General features: G+C 43.3%; 1 protein-coding gene across 1 annotated transcript in view; it reads right to left on the bottom strand.

Moving 5' to 3' along the window:
• Nucleotides 1-8,588: 8,588 nt before the first annotated feature.
• The window catches only part of LOC115077747 (olfactory receptor-like protein OLF4), a 31,666-nt gene continuing 18,674 nt past the window's right edge, over nt 8,589-21,580 (bottom strand). Inside the window, exons 2-3 of the mRNA XM_029580033.1 lie at nt 19,412-20,085; nt 8,589-8,751 (exon numbers count right to left, since the gene is read on the bottom strand). Of these exons, the coding sequence (XP_029435893.1) occupies nt 8,589-8,751; nt 19,412-20,085 (837 nt within the window). The remainder of the gene's footprint in view (nt 8,752-19,411; nt 20,086-21,580) is intronic.

Raw genomic sequence — 21,580 nt, 5'->3', positions numbered from 1 at the left:
CACATTGGACATTTAACCCCGTTTCACGAACTCTGCTATGAGTTAGCAAGGATTCCTCCATGCTGATTTCTCTTCACTACTGAACGCCTTCACTTGGTGTACTTCAGCTTAGGAACGACTTGGGTACCTGCTCCTCAGGGGCCTTGCCTTGCTCCTCTATGCCCTTCGGGGTAACTCTCTACATATCAAGGTGCCTAACGTACCCACTCTTCGGGCGCCTTGCCTCGTCTTGAACCCTCACTCCTCTCGAGGGTTCCCTCTTCCATCCTCTACCAGCTTCTGAGTGAGTACTCCAGCTTCTACTCTGTCTCTGCATCGTCTTACCACCTTCTTCTTGGATCATCCTGTGGCACTTCTACCTGTTCAGGGTTCTCGGCCTACCCTGCCTCGCGGACCACTACCCGACCCATCTACATCTCAGGAACTGATTCTCAGCCTACCCCGCACAACGGACCACTACCAGATCCATTCCTGCAGTACTCCTCAAGTGCCAAGGTCTATGGTCTACCCTGCTTTGTGGACCACTACCAGACCCTTCTGCTTCGTGACATCTGGTGATGCTAGGTGCCTATACCGGCACTCTCCTGGACTGAGTATTGTGTTGGCACTGCACCCCTTCCTGGGATCTAAAACTTCATTGTAGTATAATAAACATATTATTTTTGTGTCCATTTCCACTAGAGCTAGCCTATCTGTGGGAGGTTTCATCTCTCCCAAAGACCAAGGGCCCACGTTTCCATGTCAAAAACACAACAGATGTGCAAAGTAAATGGGTGCATTTTACCCATGCAACTTGTAGGCAGTATTCAAAGGACATCTGCCTAGGTAGTTTTTCTTTAAAAATTAGCCATAAGGTCTGTAGGTGGAAATAGTGCCCACAGACCTTTAACCTCCATGGGTATTTCAAAACTGCTCTTAGAAGAGCTATGGGGCAAAGGAGAATCAGAGGCCATCAATCCCCATTTTTTAAAATGCTGAACTGCACCCAGAGTCTCAGGGACTCTCTGGGCAAACTGGATCACCAATGATTAAAAGAAAGTAATCTGTGGTTCAAGGCAAAAGGGAGAGAATGGGCCTTAGGAGGGTGGGTATTTAATTTTTGGGTGTATCAAAGAGAAGGCATATAGAAACATAAATATATAGAAATGATTTATTTATTTTTTTATTTATTTTTTTAAGAGTTTTTATATACCGTCATTCAGTTATTTACCATCATAACGGTTTACAATAGGGCACCTATATCAAAGAAAAACGTAGATCATAATTTACATAGGTGGTGCCATCCAGTCTGCCAGCAAGCTTCCCATGGTAGTATCAGCCATGCCATGCAACTTACCCCCATGATCAGTCAGTGCTCTTGATGTGCTTTGCTTATGGACTTGGCTATAGAAGCAGTCCTGTGTTTTTTACTAAACATCTGTGCATCAGTACCCCACTGTAAAAAAATCAGGGCTTTGTGTTGGTTGTTTCTGAATCCAAATTCCTATTTCGCTGCACTCCCCAGCCAACTCCTTTGAAGCAGTTGCATCAAAAGGCATGCAGGAGGTCGCTCCCGGACCCCCGCTGGACATTTGGCAAGTCTTGTGGGGGTCAGGAGGCCCCCCCAAACTGGCCAAAAGTCCCTGTGGGTCCAACAGGGGTCTCAGAGCGACCTCCTGCACGCCGGCCGTCCGATGCCAGGACTCAAAATGGTGCCGATAGCCTTTGCCCATACTATGTCACAGGGGCTACTGGTGCCATTGGTCAGCCCCTGTCACATGGTAGGAGCACAAGATGGCGCTGATGGCCATGTGACAGGGGCTGACCAATGGCACCAGTAGCCCCTGTGACAAAGGCTATCGGCGCCATGATGAAACCAGCACCGAGGGTGTGAGTGCAGGGGATAGTTCCCGGACCCCCCGCTGGACCACCAGGGAGTTTTGGTAAGTCTTGGGGGGGGGGGGTTCAGGAGGGTTTGTTTAAATTTTTATTTAGGTGGCCGAATAAAACAGAAATCAGTTAAATACGTGGGGAGTCGCGATGCGTTTCGTCTCCTCACGTATTTAACAGATAGGACAAAATACGTTGCGTATCACAAATACGTGGAAAACGGATGCACACCTCTACTGAACTCTGCAATCAGCTGTTTGAACATCTTTTTCCTTCCACAAATTGCTTATTGTAGGTTTTTGAATGGCAGAAAATTAATACTTTAGAAAAAAAGTTGTCTTCCTTGCTGGCAGATTGTATTTCATGGTTCCTTTTGTTAATTTTCCAACTATTTGATATTTAAAGGCATATCTGTGTTATAAGGTATTGTACAGGAGGGATCTTTCAGTGCAATATCATTTAGAAATGATCTAACATCTGGGATTTTTGTTTTCCTTTTTCTTTTTTGAAAAAAAAAAAACATTTTTCTCATGCCCTAACTTACCTGTTCATGGTGAGCTCTTAATAATTGCCCTCTGCCAAAAAAGAGGAATCTATTTTACAGCTCCCTTTTAGGGCAGAGTTATGTCTGATCTCAAGGCATCTGAACAGTGGAGCATGGTGTTAACCAAGAGTGGGAGATATAGAAGGTGATATTGCCCCAGTACTGGATGTTGGTGAGACCTCATCTGCAGATCTCTGTCTGAATTCTGAAGTCACAGTCGAGGCAATCTCAATCCATCTGCATGTCATACCCCTCCCCCCAACAAAAAATCCCCCTAGAAATCTTCAAATACCTCCTGCTGGTCAGTCATACTTATCCCCAGTACTGAACGGTCTGCCAGATTAAAGCCTTCTTTGATATAGGGAATAAAGATAAATAGAGACTAGGGCTACAGCTATAATTTGTACCACAAACAATTCTAGCGTGGTGTGCTTCATCTTTATCAGTCTCCTCCATTGCAGGTTAAGCCTTTGGGTTAAGTAGATCCCTAGGGCAGTGAAGATAACTAGTCCAAAAGCACTCTAGAGTCAAAGCAAGCAGTAGACCAATAGAGTCAGAGACAGGCCAAGTTTGGGGCAGCAGCTAGCAAGAGTGGTCTGGCTCAGCAAAGGAATCTGGTCCAGGAGGCAGGCTATCAAGGTCAGGTCCAAGCAAGAGGTCAAGATCAGGTAAGTCAGGCCAAGGGCAGATGAAGACACACTGAAGACACTGGACAAGATGGATAAGGCAAGACTGGACAAGGTGAGCTGAACAAGGAAAGCTGGAGAAGACAAGACTAGATGATGCAAGGCTGGGCAAGGCTGGATGAGATAAAGCTGGAAGGAAAAGGCTGGATGAGGTACAGGAACACAGGAATCAGGAATGCCAGGTAACATGCACTGCAATACAGAAGACCCATTGCTGAGGCAAGGAACTGCTGTGAGGTCCTGGCATAAATAGGCCGGTCAGCCTGATGTCATCAGAGGGTGCCACTCAGCATTTCCCGGTGCATATGTGTGCATCCACACCTAAGAAGGTTCCAGGACAGGAGCAGCATGGTGGAGTTCCAGTCATGGGTGTGTGCTGACAGCATCCTGGAGCTCTCACGGTGGAGTTGGGGTGAATACAGTGGCTCGCGGAGCCAACAAGTGAACTGTGCTCCTAGCAATAGAAAATTTCATAAAATAGTCACTAGCTGACTGAGAATGTCACCAGTTGGTAAATTGGTTACAGCTTGACATAGTTTCATACTATCTGGGTCATAGTGAAAGAGCTGCACAGAGACACAGTCCCTCTGTTGCAATCTCAGACATTTACTGTTATGCTGTTATTATTATTATTATTATTGTTACTGGCATTCATGATTTTCAGGAGATTTGTCTTGCATAACCAGTGCTCCACTTTCCTCCCCCTCTGTATTTCCTAGCTGGTAATGTGTACTGAGGTTCTTTTGGGGATCACTCAGTTTTGAGCCATCATGCAGATCTTTCAACTCTAGCACAGACTTAATTCTAATGTTTATGAGATGGTGGGATCAACTTGTGAACACAGTCAACATAAAGAATTCAGAACATGTTTTGCAAATTTTGCACCAGTTTAGATCAGAAGGTGGACCTTTATATGTATACACCTGATGAGGAATTAGTAAAAAATTATCTAGTTATAAAATATTATATTAGGTCAGGTTTACAATTGTACTAAAGAATATAATGACAAATGCACCCATCATGAGAGCTTCTGCAAATTGTATCTGATGATGCATTAAATGGTGGTCGATATCCCTCTCCGCTTGTGATGAGAAAGTTCGGGGAGTTCAGAAGAAGGAGAAATTGAGGACAGACAAGAATCGGTTAAGTCATCTAATAAAAAGAAGAAACCATTGGAAATTGAAGGGGGACGTTCAAAAGATTATTTTAGGTCAAAATTCCAACAATCAAAGAAAAAAATCTTTAAGATCCGATACTGTCGACAAACCGGGAAGAATAACGAGACAGCAATATCACAAAAGTCAAAAATCAAGCAAAGATCCTCCGCGGTGATAAATTTGTCAAAAATACCTTTGACCGATTACCAGACACAAGTATTAGAAAACGGACTTTCTTTCGTACCTACTCAATTTCATAAGCCTTTCGATACACGTATTTGGATACATAGATTTATAAGGAAACTACAAGTCAAATTGTTTTTCAGTTTGCAAGAAGGGGCTTCGAGCTCCACTGATTTTTCCATTGTTCGCCCTAAATCACGTTGGGTGCCTCAGGGCCCCATAGACCCACATATCATCACGTTTAAACACATGATCTTGAGGGATCTCGAAATTATGGAGAAGAAAGAAACTCCTAGATACCATAACCTTACTAAGGAATTGAGGATAGCCCTTCAAAAATTATCCAACGAACGTCAACTGGTAATCAAACCGGCCGACAAGGGAGGCGCGATTGTTGTACAAGACATCACCACCTACAGAACTACAATGTTACAACACTTAGAAGATCAGAAATATTATCAGATATTAGATAGGGACCCCACCCAAACACTGGTTGAGTCCATCCAGGATCTCACAGAAGAAGTGCCGTTTTTAACACTTAAAGAGAAACGATTCTTACAAAATAAACAACCAAAAATTCTATTGATATATTCTGTGCCAAAGGTACATAAAGAAATCATGCCTCCACCGATAAGACCAATTGTCTCACTTTGAAATACAGTGTTGGAGCCACCGGCGATCCTACTTGACAAGATTCTACAACCTATAGTGATCAGAGCGAAATCTTATCTGAAAGATACGATACAGTTTTTGAAGGAAATTGCAGAAGTTCAGATTACACAAGGAGAATGTTGGTTGATAACAATGGATATCCAATTCTTATATATGCAAATCCCGCAACAACAAGCCATACAAGTTGTCATGTCACAGTTGGTCAAAGAAAGGAAGCAACACATACCCCTACAATTTTTACATCAACTTTTGGAATTGGTATTGACCAATAATTATTTTAGATTTGGTGACAAGTTTTATCACCAATCTCATGGAATTGCTATGGGGTCATCGTTAGCACCTTCAGTTGCAAACATTTATGTGACACAATTCGAGGAACTGCATGTTTACAAATCTCAATGGTGGTCTAAGATTAAATATTGGCGTCGATACATCGACGACGTTTTTTTGATTTGGATGTCATCTAAAGAAGAATTGGAAAATTTTTTACTGTGGATAAACACAGTAGACGTGAATTTAAAGTTCACATCAGAAAGTAGCCAAAAAAGAATATCCTACCTGGATGTACTAATAGAAAGAAAAGGACAAACATTAGAGACAACTGTACATCATAAAAAAACAGAGAGAAACACGCTACTAAAATACCACAGTCATCACGCTTTGTCCTTGAAGCAAGGATTACCAGCAAGCCAATTCTTTAGGTATAAAAGAATCTGTTCCACCAAAGAAGAATTTGAGAGGCAAGCGGAATATTTGAAGAACAAATTTAAGGATAGAGGATATCCCAAAAAGATCATAAATAGAGCATACAAAAGAGCAAAATACGCTGATCGCAATCAACTGCTCCAATATCGAAACAAGAAGGAGCAAGGTAGACTAACCTGTATTATTCCTCAAAGTACAGCAACGACATCCATTACAGCTTCCATAAGAAGACACTGGCCTATTTTATCTGTACATGAAGCATTTGGAGAATTTCCATTAATAGCAACAACGAGAGGATCTAACATAAAAGACATGGTGGTACATGCGGACATTATTAGAGAAACGGAAGAGAAATCTCTAGGAGGAAATCATAAGGCATGTCAACATTGTGACATGTGCAAAACCACCATTGAGGGCAATGAATGGAAGGATCCCGTTACAGGATACCATATAATGAGGAGTAGAGACACTGATTGCACATCAAAAAATGTGATCTATTTGATTCAGTGTCCTTGTCCTAAAAATTATGTGGGCAGGACATCAAGAGTCATAAGAACCCGATTGATCGAGCACAGATCGAAATTAAACACAAAAACTGTGGAAGCACCTATGGTGCAGCATTGTATTGAACATGATCATATTTTTGATCAACTTAGATGGACGGTCATAGATAAGGTCGAAAGTAATAACACAGGTGGAGATGAAAAGAAGAAATTGAATTATATTGAACAGCAATGGATTTTTAGGTTGAACACAGTGGCACCACAAGGATTAAATGAAGAAGTGGAGTGGGCGAGTCTAATCTGAGATAGAACGAGAACTGACATATGTTCATTTGGGACAAGCGGCTCTTTAATTTTGAGACCACCAATCAGCAATTGCTTGTGAACATGACGTAGCACGTAATACGGATTCAACACCATTGGTCGAGTTGTGATCTGCTGACTAGCTTTTAAAGCACAGAGAAAGCGCTAAAAAATAACGCCGCCACTCGGAGCTTGTAAGCCTGAGAGAGAGAACGGATAGCCTGAACAAAAAAGCCATGAATTTTGGATCAACCGTGGAATAAATGATAACAGGAATGGACACACTCCCCTGACGAAGAAAGAACGAAACGCAGCTGTGTCGGGAGATAAGTCTCTAACAGTTTTATTTGGACAGTGGCAGTCTAATATATAAGAACTTGGCGTTCATAAAACCCTTTCAGGGATATTTAAAGTAGATGGCGTATAGACAAAATGGAGACTGAAACATAACCTTTCATGAGCATAGGGATAAAGGAATTTAGCTATTCAATAAAAGTTAAAACGATATTGAAAGCAAAAGAAAAAAATACAAGTTGTATTATCCTGTCTATGCAAAGTGGAGATTATAATTGTTTTTTAAACAAATTTTTTTGATATAAATATCACATTAAATTTATTCACAAATAAATAAAATGGACAAAAGGAGGAAGGAGGCAAGTTAATGATTATACTACAAGAAGGGCGCAAGGCCGTGGAGGCATGCACCAGTAATATGAAACTTACCTCTTTCTTCAATATATTTTATCAAAATTGATTGAAAATAAAAAAAAGGACAGTTCATTCAGAACTTTTTTTGTAGATGAGAGCACGGAATTTTGGGAAGGCATTAAATGGTGGAACATTAGTAAAGGTTCTAATCCAAGTAGAAAAATGTTGCATTTCATCATTTATCTTTTAGATCAATGGTTTCGCTATCTATAGCATGAATAGCTTGATGAGCTAGGACTGTTTCATTTATACGTACTTATGGGATATAATCCCTGGACACACAGACTGTGTTTTTTTCTGTAGTGAATCTTAAGACTAACAATGCATTTCTTAACCCATCCATTCTGAACACTTTGTAATTAACACTGTGTAATATTTATTGATGAGTGTCTAATAAGATAAAATTAGTGCACGAGATGCCTTTTGCAAAATTAGTGCCTGAGATGCCTTTTGCATAGAAGCTGAGACCATTCCAATCAATGAAATAAACAAAGATTCTCAGTTAATGACAGAGTGAGAGATGGCAGAAGGATTAGTTCATTCATTATCTCATTGTTAGGCCTCTAAATATTGTAGTTGTTTGCATCACAAACACTGCTACATTAATCCCACAATGTCATAGGATCTGAAGTGACAGAAATTTGACTAGAGGTCTACATGTACATTTGCTTTATGAGTTTAATTATCACTCAGGACTAATGTAGAAACTAATTTCCAGTGGATATGGGGTTTTTTTTTTTATAGTTAAGGGTAGTGCATGAGATATAAAGCTAAAATTGAGAATGAAGGACTGAATCCCAAGTCTAGTCCTAAAACATTGAATATTGCACCCAGTGTTGCACTTTCAGAACCACAAATTTCCCTTGAAATGTCCTCTATTACACATGATGCATCTTCACAACAACTGCTATTACCTCTCTTTCAAGTGTTGGATGTAAAACCAGACTCAGCAATTCCAATGTATCTAACATAAACCCTTGGTTCAATCATTTACAGCAGATTCAACATTCTCACCTCATGTACTCATAAAATCTTGAAAAATGATTAACCACATTCCTGCTTTCGTGTCTCAAAGCAACATACCCAGGATGCTTAAGTCTGGTGGTGTTGTGTTTTGGACATTGAAGTGTGGGCTCTTGGTCACTGCAAGAGTTGACACCTCCCACAGGGTGGAGCCCTGTGGGAACTTGCAGAAATAGGCTAGCTCCAACCAGAGATGGACACAGGAAAGAAGTATTTTATTGTACTGCAATAAGGATTATAATCCGAGGAGCAGATACTGGTCCCAGCCAGAAGAGGAGATCTCTGATGGCGGTGTTCTGTCTGCTAGCTGTAGGATGGAAATGCAGAATGTAGTCTCACTGGATCCCGAGAGGGAGGAGAGTCCAGTCGTGGTCTGCAGTGTAGAACAGACCGATGATCTGTGAGAGACGTGAGACAATGCAGAGACAGAACAGTAGCATTAGTACTCACTTGAGGATGGTAATAGCAGTAGCAGGGAACCCACGAGGAGTGGAGGTCCGGGACGGAATCAGGGTCCCGAGGATCTGGTACCATAGACGTCATTGTTGAAGATAGGTAACCCCGGAGGGTTGACAGGAGCAAGGCAAGGCCCCGAGGAGTGGGTACCTTAAGCGTCCTTGTTGGAGACAGTCTAACCCCGAAGGGTGTAGAGGAGCAAGGCAAGGCCCCCCGAGTGGAGCAGGAGCCTAAGTCGTCCTGATTGGAAGTACGCAGAGTGAAGGCGTCTGGTAGCATAGGTAGAGAATCATGGAGGAATCCTTGCTAACTCATATTGATGTTTATAATTGGAGTTTAAATACCGGAGGTTCGTGACGTCATGTGGTGGGGATGCCCCCGAGGTTCCTGCCATGACACATGTAAAGGACGGGGCTGCGCACACACCCTAAGTGACTCCAGAGAAAAGATGATGAATGCAATCGCCCATGCTAGACCGAGGATGCCAAAGGGGTCGGCGTGGAGAGGCAGCAGCAGCCATCTTTCCAACATGAATTGAATTTGGCAAAAGAAAGGTGAGCAATAGAGGGCACAGCCGTCTGCGACCGATGGGCTCAACAGGTGGAAACAATGTAAAAACAGTTCAGCTTGGACTTAGGACACCCACTTACTACTTTCTCTTCTATGGATAGCACACTTCCAAAGAATAAACATAGTCCTTGTTTCTGAGCAAGATATAGGAATTCCGTTATTTTTCTTCAATTGTAGTTATTTCTTACCTCTGTTGGAGATTTGTCACATACTGTATTATTATACCTTTAACCAGTGCTAAACCCTGGGACCACAAAGATAATCATTTCAATGTGCTGCTATTTTTAATCATTAATACGGCCCTATAAAAACTTCAGGATTTACATCCCACAGTTGTAACTATATGGCAGACAAAATTGTGGTAAACAGCAGATCTACAGCCTTAATTCAGAAGATTATGTTTTTATTTAGATAAAAATAAACAGGGAAAATTTAAAGCATCTATATATTTTAATCTACATCTGGCATCCAATGTGAGGAAATACCTCAGATCAATATCCCTTATCCTTTGAATCTGGAAACTGTAGCTGTGCAGGTCTTCTGGAAGAAAAACCTTCATCTGAAAAAACAGAAGCTGTTTTCTGTCACATGATATATTGGGTTCTGGGTCAAGAGGACACTGTATAAAGGAGGGAAGTAATGTCTCATTAATCCATTGGAATTATTTGATATCAACTTGATCCACATGAAGAGGTCGCTCAAGATATCACACAGTTAGATTTTCAAAAAGCTTTTGATAATGTCCTTCAAGAAAGTCTCTAAAAGGAACTATGTTGTCCTGAGTCAGAGGAAAAGTCATTTCATGGAGAAAAAATTCTAGGTTGGTAGAAAGAAGTGTCTGGTAGTCCATTCCATGAATCCACCATCCTTTCCAAGAAGAGGTGAGTCCTGATGTTGCTGTGGAGTCTACCCACATGAAGAATCCCACCATAACAACTTCTTCTAGTCCATTCTTTTCTGTAAAAATGAGATTGACCTTCACATTTGCTGGCCACTCCATTGACTGCTAAGGAGACCCCTGCAACTTAGTGATCCTTGGCATGAACAGACCTTTTCTCCCTCCAGGCTAGACCTCCCATCCCTTGCACTCCACTGTACCCCCATGCCAATCAGCAGTTAAGCTGTACCTGCTTGGCTCAAAGGTACACAAATGGACTCTTGTGAAAGGATACTCTAATGGAGTTCATTGAGGGTTTCATATCCAGTAGATTTTTTCTGGGCATATATGCATGATATCAAGTCATGGGGGAAAGACGTAGAATGCAAGAATGAAGACTTGAACTCGGGAATGAAGACACTGAAGACAGGAATCAGGAACTGATGAGAGACCAGGAACATCGAACAAGGAAAGAGAACAACGAAAACCTTGAAGTTGCTTGTAAACCATTGCGAAGGCTTAGAGCAAAGACTGAAGAGCCCTTTTATAGGACTGGCTGGAGATGACATCATCAGGAGGTGCCACAGCATTTCCTGCCATGGGTCCTTTAAATTAGCAGCAGAGGCATACGCGTACACCTAGAGAGAACACCGGGGCAGGAGTGATGGCAAAGCAGAAGTCAGCAGCCCTCAGTTCATTAAGAAAGCAGAGGTAGCATTGGGTGGCATAGTGGGTGCTCCTCCTGCTGTGGAACAACAGCAACAGTGGTGCTGGCAGCGGCTCAATTCCACACAGGACAGAGTGGCACCCGCAAGCATTGGAGATTGGTGGCATCTGTGGAGTTGGGAAGTGAGTGAGCTGCTCGCGGGCCTATCCCATGAGTGGAATTGCAAGTCATACAACAAGACTCAGATATGTACAGCCCTACAAATCAAGTTTTCAATTTGAAATTTGAATAGCTTTCTTTTTAGAAAATTGTTTTAAATTGTTTTAAACTGCAGTAAAACAAATATATTATGGTTGGGTAGCTCTTCACCTTTGACACCAATGATGGTAAATTTTGAGAACTGTATGTTGACAGTAAAACTGAATCCTGTAACCTAGGTGTTATGTTGGATTCAGTACTGACGTTAAAGGCCCAGGTAAAAGGAACAAGTCAAAGAGTGTTTTTCAACCTAAAGGTTCTGAGACCAGTAAGAAATGTGTTGCCTTTGGATGACTTTTGATTGATTGTTCAGGAACTAGTTCACAGCTATTTAGACTATTGTAATACAATTTAGGTGGGATTGTTAGTAAATTTGGTAAAGGTTCTCCAGTTGATACAAAATGCTACTGTTAGGGTGATTTTTAATTTACCTTGGGGGTATCTCTAAAACCTTTTTTTATTAAAGTTAGCAGTGGGCAGTGGAGTACCTCAGGTATCTGTATTGGGACCTTTACTTTTCAATATATTTATAAATGATCTGGAAAGAAATACGACGCGTGAGATAATCAAATTTGAAGATGATACAAAATTGTTCAGAGTAGTTAAATCACAAGCAGATTGTGATAAATTGCAGGAAGACCTTGTGAGACTGGAAAATTGGGCATCAAAATGGAAGATGAAATTTAATGTGGATAAGTGCAAGGTGATGCATATAGGGAAAAATAACCCATGCTATAGTTACACAATGTTAGGTTCCATATTAGGTGCTACAACACAAGAAAGAGATCTAGGCGTCATAGTGAATAACACATTGAAATCATCAGTTCAGTGTTCTGCGGCAGTCAAAAAAGCAAACAGAATGTTGGGAATTATTAGAAAGGGAATGGTGAATAAAACGGAAAATGTCATAATGCCTCTGTATCGCTACATGGTGAGACCACACCTTGAATACTGAGTACAATTCTGGTTGCCGCATCTCAAAAAAGATATAATTGCAATGGAGAAGGTACAGAGAAGGGCTTCCAAAATGATAAGGGGAATGGAACAACTCCCCTACGAGGAAAGACTAAAGAGGTTAGGACTTTTCAGCTTGGAGAAGAGACGGCTGAGGGGGGATATGATAGAGGTGTTTAAAATCATGAGAGGTCTAGAACGGGTATATGTGAATTGGTTTTTTACTCTTTCGGATAATAGAAAGACTAGGGGTGCACTCCATGAAATTAGCATGTGCCACATTTAAAACTAATCTGAGAAAGTTCTTTTTACCTCAATGCACAATTAAACTCTGGAATTTATTGCCAGAGGATGTGGTTAGGATAGCTGTGTTTAAAAAGGATTGGATAAGTTCTTGGAGGAGTAGTCCATTACCTGCTATTAATTAAGTTGACTTAGAAAATAGCCACTGCTATTACTAGCAATGGTAACATGGAATAGTTTTTGGGTACTTGCCAGGTTCTTATGGCCTGGATTGGCCAATGTTGGAAACAGGATGCTGGGCTTGATGGACCCTTGGTCTGACCCAGTATGGCATGTTCTTATGTTCTCATGTTCTTACATCGAATTCAGTTTAAGATGTGCACTATAATATATAAATCAATCATACAGGAATCATATGGATTGTTTGGAAAATTAGACATATATGTACCTAGTCATATCTTAAGCTCATCCTCTGAAGAATTGTTGAGAATACCATCAGTGCAGGATTATCGTGTAGTTAGAACAAGATCAAGGGTTTTTTCTATCATAGCTCCCATTATATGGAAAAATCTGCTGTTATGGTTACATCAAGAACAAAATTATTTGCGGTTTATAAAATTGTTAAGCAGAATTATTTAAAAAGGCATTTAATAATGTAGAAGAGGGAGTGTTGATGTGAAATCTGGGAAGTGTAAGATGTGTGTTGTCAATTTTTAAAAATTATGTTTTTAATTGTTTTGTCTGTGATTTTTATGTATGTTATTTTTATGTATGTACAAAATGGATCTAGCGGAATAAAAGATGTAATAATGCATAAAATAAATATTTCTCCAAGTATTTTTTAAAATACATTATTATTTTAATCATAATGTTGGGAAATGCTAGGGAGCAGTTCCACTTCCAAGGAAAGAGAGTGTGTTCTTGGGCCACGGCTCGACAACAGAGGAAATCCGAAGAGGTGCTGAGGCAGGCGAGGTATGCCCAAGCATGGGCAGGACAGGAACATGGCTGGACTGAAGGCAAGTGATGGAATCTAGAACAGGAACAAGGCTGGACTGAAGACAAGCAATGGAATACGGAACAGGAACAAGGTTGGGCCCGGCCTCCTCTGGAACTACATGCACGAGTGTGACCCAGCAATGTAATGCTGGTCACAAGAGTAGCCCTTGGGCCACTCGAAATCCCTTTTGGACCCACTGCTTGGGAATAATGAGTGCATGAGGCCAGACAGAGGCTGAGGGCAATAAGACGAAGACTCAGGCGAAGACTTGGCTACTCAGACAGAGACTTGGATACTTAGGAGAATCAGACAAAGACTTGGATACTCAGATGAAGACTTAGATACTCAGGAGAGTCAGACAAAGACTTGGATACTCAGGAGAGTCAGGCGAAGAATTGGATACTCAGACGGAGACTTGGATACTCAGATGAAGACTTGGATACTCAGGAGGGTCAGATGAAGAATTAGTTACTCAGACGGAGACTCAAACGAAGACTGGAATACTCGGAAGACTCAAACGAAAACTCAGGCGAGGATTCAAGATACTCAGGAGTTTTAAGCATGGATTCAGGTACACAGGAGTTTCAGGCAAGGGTTCAAGAGTTGGGCAAAAGTACTGGATGAGAACTGCATCACAGCATGCCCTACAGAGCTGCCCATGGCTGATCACGGACCACGCTGAACATAAAAGCAGACTCCAGATGAGGTATGGAAGTTGAGACTGGAACATGATGAAGATTCAGTTGAGGCCTGCACCGGGGCATGCCCTACATAGCTGCCTGTGGCTGGTCGCGGACCATGCTGAAGCATAGGCAGAGCAGGCACAAGGGGACTCCGTAGACCGGGAACTAGATACACAGCACAGCAATAAAAACAAAGGTTTCCTGGAGGCTTGCGCTGCAAGCAAGAAGAAGGCCTTGAACCACGAAGCACACTACACAGCCTCCCCGGGGCTAGTCATGGACCAGAACATGGCATGCCAGGAAAGGTGGGCACTAGGAACCTGGGAACTGGTTGCAGAGGTGAAGACCAGGGCATCAGGCGCAAGACAGCAGGAACACGGAACATCTGGAAACATCAGGACACATCAGGATGTGGAACATCAGGAATTACAGAAATGGAACCACAGAACATCAGGACATCTGGATCATCAGGACATGGAACATCAAGATATTCAGGAAAGGAACCACAGATGAAGACAAAGTAGCTCCAACGAGAAACAAAGGACCTTGAAGAAGTGATGGACCTCAGAAGCCTCTTGGAACGATGGACTGCAACATCCAGGAGCAAGCTGGCTCCCTGCGAAGGTCCTGAGGGACAAGCAAAGGGCCCTTTTATAGGGCTGAAGCAAAGCAGGTCGATGATGTCATCATTGAGGGCCACGGGGCTTTTCCGGCCGCTGGCCCTTTAAAAGCAGGAGAGAGGTGCATGCCCGTGCCTAAACTGAAGCATGAAGCAGGTGAAGACATCAGCATGCAGGCCGCGTGGAAGGCCCTATGAGGGACGGCTCCCTGCTGCTTGGGAGATGGATGCAGGCAGCGGCAGAGGCGGCTACCCTGCCGCTCAGACAGAGGACCCCGGCAGCGGCACCAGCCATGACGGAGCAGGAGCAGCAGCTTCTGCCATGAAGGAGAGCTCCCGACGAGGGCACCAGAACCACGGGGGAGCCAGGACACAGCGGCATGGCCTGCCGCGAGGGAACAACATCGGCGGCTCAGCAGGCCACCGGAGGTAGGTGGGGGACTGCCCGTGGCTCGCGGGCAGGCTCACAACACATAATTTATACTTATACTCCATGAGGATGTACTTTCATTAATTTTGTTTCATTTTCAATTACGTACCAGCACTGGGCCCAGGCTCACTGCCCTCCCTTGCCCTGAAAACACCAGAAACAGTCCCATCAAAATGTAAATAACGAAGACCCTGCCCTAACCATCCCCTTATCCCACTTCCCACCTCCTTGACCGATTTTGCCCTTTTCATGGGATCTTGAGATCGAAATGGGGAGGTAGTGAACCCCAGTTGCTTCTGCCCTACCCTGGTGGGCCCAGTGTCTGGTGCCATTTTGTTGCAGGGAGGTATTTCTTTTTATGACCACCATCAATCATGCTGAAGTTTCGTTAAGGCGCTGAAGTTGCTTCATAGATTTCTGTGAAAAGCCATAATATAAAAAGTTGGAGTAGCCAATTCATCTGATTGCCAAAGAATTCATTTTTATTATGGCCAAATCTTTCCTCTACAGAATGCAGAGTAACTTCTAAATTAGGCAGAACTGCATAAAGCAACATTAAATCACCACTGAAATATGAAAACTAGATGATGATGAAGAATCTGAATTGTCCCCTAACAGCAGTCTTGGTAGGAGTGCCAGAAGGATTTTTCTGCCTTGTGTTTTAGATGGGTGAACTTCTAATTTCTATCCTCCAGACCAGCGCTTCTCAACCGGTGTGTCGCGACACACTAGTGTGTCGCCAAACACCAGTAGGTGTGTCGCGTCTCCCGGTGTCCCACTGCCCCGTTGTACTTTCCTTCTCCCTTTTTTCCAGCTCCCGCGGTCCAATTGAAAGCCTCCTTTCTTCCTACCCCCACTGCCCAATCGGAAGCCTCCTTCATTTTGCCTTCCCCCGCGCAGGCCAATCGGAAGCCTCCTCCCTGCCACCTGCCAGTGGGAGTAGGAAGAAGGGAGGAAGCCTTTGATTGGCCGGTGAGGCAGGCATGGCACTGTCCGGGAGTGGGGTGGGAGGAATAGCAGTGTAGAACCCCGACGGTGCAAGGCCGCTACGGGAGCCCATCCCCGTAGCGGTGAAGAGGAAATCCGACCGTGACGGTGCAAGGCCGCTACGGGAGCCCATCCCCGTAGCGGTGAAGAGGAAATCCGACCGCGACGGTGCAAGGCCGCTACGGGAGCCCATCCCCGTAGCGGTGAAGAGAAAACCCGACCGTGACGGTGCAAGGCCGCTACGGGAGCCCATCCCCGTAGCGGTGAAGAGAAAACCCGACCCCTAGCGATGAAGAGGAAACCCGACCTCTGACTGAGGCGCCCATCCCCGTGGCGCCAAAAAAAGAAGGCCCGCCGGATTAAAGCCATGGCTGAACTGGCGCCCATCCCTGCAGTTAAGGAAGAAGTTATTTTTGGTGAGAGCTGGTGTGTTTGTGTGTGAATGGGTGCCTGGGTGAGAGCTTGTGTGTGAATGGGGGCCTGGGTGAGAGCTTGTATCATTGGGTGTGAATGGATGCCTGGGTGAGAGCTTGTGTCATTGGGTGTGAATGGGTGCCTGGGTGAGAGCTTGTGTCTGAGGGTGTGAATGGGTGCCTGGGTGAGAGCTTGTGTCTGAGGGTGTGAATGGATGCCTGGGTTAGAGCTTGTCTGTGGGTGTGAATGAATGCCTGGGTGAGAGCTTGTGTCTGAGGGTGTGAATGGGTGCCTGGGTGAGAGCTTGTGTCTGTGGGTGTGAATGGATGCCTGGGTGAGAGCTTGTGTCTGAGGGTGTGAATGGGTGCCTGGGTGAGAGCTTGTGTCTGAGGGTGTGAATGGGTACCTGGGTGAGAGCTTGTGTCATTGGGTGTGAATGAATGCCTGGGTTAGAGCTTGTGTCATTGGGTGTGAATGGGTGCTTGGGTGAGAGCTTGTGTGTAGGGGTGTGAATGGAAGCCTGGGTGAGAGCTGGTGTGAATGGGTGTAAGAGCTTTTGTGTGTGATTGAGAGCTTGTATATAAGAGAACATGAGTGTGATTGAGAGAGAGAAACTGGTCAGGAAGATGACTGGTGTGAAAGAGACCGAGACTGGTCGTGGGGTCGAATTGGGGGGGTGTGTGTTGTGAGTGACTGGTTGTGGGTGCTAAGGAAGAAGATCAAGGACAGAGCTTCAGCAGCCCTTGCTGCTTCTGGTTAGTGCTATTGGCCTGGAAGGGAAAGGAGTAGGAGAGTTGCTGGAGAGGGTAAGTAAAGGTGGCTTTTTAAATTTATTTTTCTTGATTGACTGCCATTTTAATTATTGGGTATTATGCGATGTCTGCTGTTTTGAAGTATTTTATTGATATTTGGACGTTTTAATAATTTTTATGAGTATTTAATTGAATATTATTCTGTTTAGCAGCTGTTTTGTAACATTTTTGGTATAACTTTACAATGATTTCTGTGTGGGGCTCTGTAGCAGCTTGGCTTATTCTGTTTTCCCAATAGGAAATGTTTTAGTGTTTATGGCCTGGTTTAATAGTTGTATTTCTTAGATAGGGTTATTACTGTTTGCGTATGTTCCGTAATACAGGTGTAACTTTGTGCAGGTTAGTTTGTGTGCATTATTGCAAATCCTGAGTCTGTTAGGTGCTATATTTCTCTTTCCATTTCTCCAGGTTCGCACTGTATGCAGAGTGGCTTTTTTGGTTTTCCGTTCCAGTTTCTGTCTCCATATTTATAATTTGTGTTTTTTCTCTACTTGGTGAAGGTCAGTTCTGGGTGTGTGACCAAAGTGAGGTATTTTACTAGCATGTAGGCATTTGTATCAATCTTATTTGATGTGTTTTCTCAATAGGACATACATTAGTGGTAAATTACTGTCTTTTCATAAGGAAGGCTATTGTGCCTGGTAGTAAAGGGAATTTGTTTTGCTTTTACTGAGATGTCATCAGAACCAGAATATCTTTTTTTTTTGTATGGTGAGTTGTACCGGTTATGCCCTAGATCTGCTCTGCACTCATTGCTGGGGGTTGAGAGGATTCCTGTGGATGCAGAGTGCATGTTTACATTTAGCCCCGTGATGGTCACATGTTCAGTGTGTCACGCATGTGAGAACCATTTGTCAGGTGTGTCCCGGCCAAAAAAAGGTTGAGAACCACTGCTCCAGACCACTGCATGATCAGTATGACACATGTTGTTAAATTATCAGCAAAATAAGTGCACATCAGCTTTTGTATTCTCCTGTTCCTAAATCTAAGGTATTGTGAGGTGGATTTTTCTTTATTGCTTCATATATATTTTTAACCAAAGGGAAAAAAAATCAACTTCAAAATACAATGCAATTAAGAAATAATACAATATAATAGCTCTATAATATTGATTCCAACTTCAGATTAAATTTTCTAACTGGATTTAACATGCATCAGTGATTTCTCCATTCCAATGCCACCACTAGGAATACCACTTTACAGTAGGTGTAAATGTACATACGGAACCTCTTCCTTGTGTACTCTTTCATGTACAAACCCGGGTTAGTTTTCCAAAGCCCTTTTAGGCACTTAAACTGGGCTTTATGTGCATAAATGTTTTTGAAGTTTGACATGAGGAGAAACGTCAGAGAAGGGCAGGGGGGAAGAAGGGATGAGGTACCTGCCTCCCAGACGAGAAGTGAGCTCCTTTGTTGATTGGAGGGAAAGGGACTTGCCCATCCTAAAATACAATGTGCCCCTCCCCCCCAATGCCATCCATGGAAGAGCCACCACTGATTGACCTCATGGCACAGAGGTGTCCCCAGGGAGAGGGGGATGCTACAAACACACACGTTTTGCAGTTTCTAAAACCATGAAAGTCCTTTGCAGGGAAAATATATCCACAGCAAAAGCTGATGCAAATGTTTCTGGGTTCTTCTTCCCTAGGACATTCTCAAAGGAAAAGTATGCACTTTTTTCACTTTGAGATTAAAGTACACATGTCACATGGACTTGCAAAAACAGGCATTGTGTTGAAAACAACCTTCAGAGAGACACTGAAGTTATTTGATAGAAGTGGCCTCATCTTACAGAAGTCTTCAACGGCTCTGTAATGTTGACTTCCTGCTGATGACTTTTTTCAGGGCCATTTTTAACTCTTGGTTTCTCAAGCTATAGATAAGGGGGTTTAATAGTGGGAGAGTGACAATGTACAATGCGGTTGGCAGCTTGTTTGAATTCCCAGTGTCCCATGACCTGGACTGTGTATACACTCCTATCATAGTCCCATATAAGAGAAAAATGACTATAAGGTGGGAGGAGCAGGTAGAGAAGGCCTTGCTTTTCCCCTCTGCAGAACGGATTTTCAGGATGGTGGAGATGATAAACATGTAGGATGTCAGGGTTAGGAGAAACGGAGTGAAGACTGAAAGCACTGATTCTACGTAAGTCATATTTTCAATGACAGAGGTGTCTGTGCAGGAAAGTTCCAGCAGTGCTGTGGTTTCACAGAAGAAGTGATTCATTACATTGGAGTCACAGTAAGAAAATTGTGATATAACAATAGTGTGAGGCACTGCTTCTAATAAACCTGCTACCCATGTGACAGATGCCAGAAGAGCACAGACCCTCTTATTCATGATGATGGAATAACGCAGGGGATTGCATATTGCAACGTAACGATCATAGGCCATGGCAGTGAGAAGCAGAAATTCTGTAGCCACACACATCATATAGCAGTACATCTGAAGAATGCATCCACTGAAAGATATTTTACTGTTGTTTGTTAAAAGGATTGCCAGCAGTTTTGGTATAGTGGTGCTCAAAGAGCAGATATCTAAGGCAGACAAGTTGGCCAAGAAGAAAAACATGGGTTTGTGTAGGTGCTGATCGGCACATACTATGCAGATAACGAGGAGGTTCCCCAGCAGGGCCATCAGGTAGAGGAGTGAGAAGAGAGCGAAAAGAGGGAGCTGCTCTGGAAATTCTGGGAATCCCAGAATCAGGAATTCTGTTACTCTGCTGTGATTTCTTTTTTCCATATATTCATGCTTCATGAGTTGCTGAAGAGAAGAAGAAGAAGAGACAGAATGAGGGAAAGTGAATAGAAATTAAACAACAAGACCAACAAATAAAATCACAAAATAATCCCACAAATCCTGAACTAATATATAAAGACCACCAGGACAAAGCAATCATTTTTGTTATTATGTGATAGTGAATTACAAGTTGACATTGGGGCATTTGGCATTCTTGGATTCTTCTCTATCTAAAATAATAAAGACTACTTCCTATGTATATATAGGGTAGATTTTAAAAGGGTTATACGCGTAAGATATGCGCGTAACCCCCGAAAACCTACCACTGCTTGCGCCGAGCCTATTTTTTATAGGCTTGGCGGTGTACGCAAGCCCCGGGACGCGCATATGTCCCGGGGCTTTCCAAAATGGGCAGACTGGGGGTGTGGCCAGGGGGTGAGGTGGCGGTCCAGGGGCGGTCCCGAATCCTCCGGCACAGCGGCCTGTGCCGGAGCATAGCGCATCGGCAGCTGGCCGGCGTGCAAATGTTACGCCTGCCTCTTTAGTCTTTCCACATAGGGGAGCTGTTCCATTCCCCTTATCATTTTGGTTGCCCTTCTCTTTACCTTCTTCGTTGCAACTATATCTTTTTTGAGATACTATGGCCAGAATTGTACACAGTATTCAAGGTGCGGTCTCACCATGAAGCGAAACAGAGGAATTATGACATTTTCTGTTTTATTCACCATTCCCTTTCTAATAATTCCCAACATTCTGTTTGCCTTGGGCAGGCGTAACTCCTGAAAAAAAGGAAGGGGGGATTTAGTTAGGGCTGGGGGGTGGGTTAGATGGGGAAGGGAGGGAAAGGCGGGGGGGGGGATCAAAAGAATGTTCCCTCCAAGGGCGCTTCGATTTCGGAGCGGCCTTGGATGGAACGGGGAAAACCATTGGGGCTCCCCTTAGGCTCGGTGAGCACAAGGTGCACAAGTGTGCACTCCCTTGCACACACTGACCCCGTATTTTATAACATGTGCGTGGCAGCACGCGCATGTTATAAAATCAGGTGTACATTTGTGTGCACTGGGTAGCGCGCACAAATGTACCCTGTATGCGTAACATTTAAAATTGGCCCCATATTGTTCTGACTTTTGTAGATTATTACTCTGAATGTAAAATTTCTACATGCTTCAAGTGTGAGAAGAGTGTGTGATTTTACTGCTTATTGGATCCTTGCTTCTCTTGAACACCGTCAATATCTTTACTCTTTCAGCAGGGTCACAGAGATTCAGATTAACAAAAATATACCTTAACTCTGTCACTTAGATGTATAATCACACAATTAAAAAGTCATGAAGTTACACTTTCAGATACTTTATTAATAAAGCATATACGCAATTGCACAATAATAAAAGCTGGAAGGAGAATTGGGGGGGCGGGATTCTGATGGGTGGGAGGAGGACATTGGAACAACATCGTAGAAATAGCAGGAGTTAGTGGGATTGCCACGAGAGGCTTGTTTATTCATGGCTTCATAGTGCTC

Source organism: Rhinatrema bivittatum, chromosome 16 (genome assembly GCF_901001135.1).
Source record: "Rhinatrema bivittatum chromosome 16, aRhiBiv1.1, whole genome shotgun sequence".
Lineage (NCBI taxonomy): Eukaryota > Metazoa > Chordata > Amphibia > Gymnophiona > Rhinatrematidae > Rhinatrema > Rhinatrema bivittatum.
The sequence above is the reverse complement of the archived record's forward strand: the minus strand, read 5'-3'. Positions and strand labels throughout refer to the sequence as shown.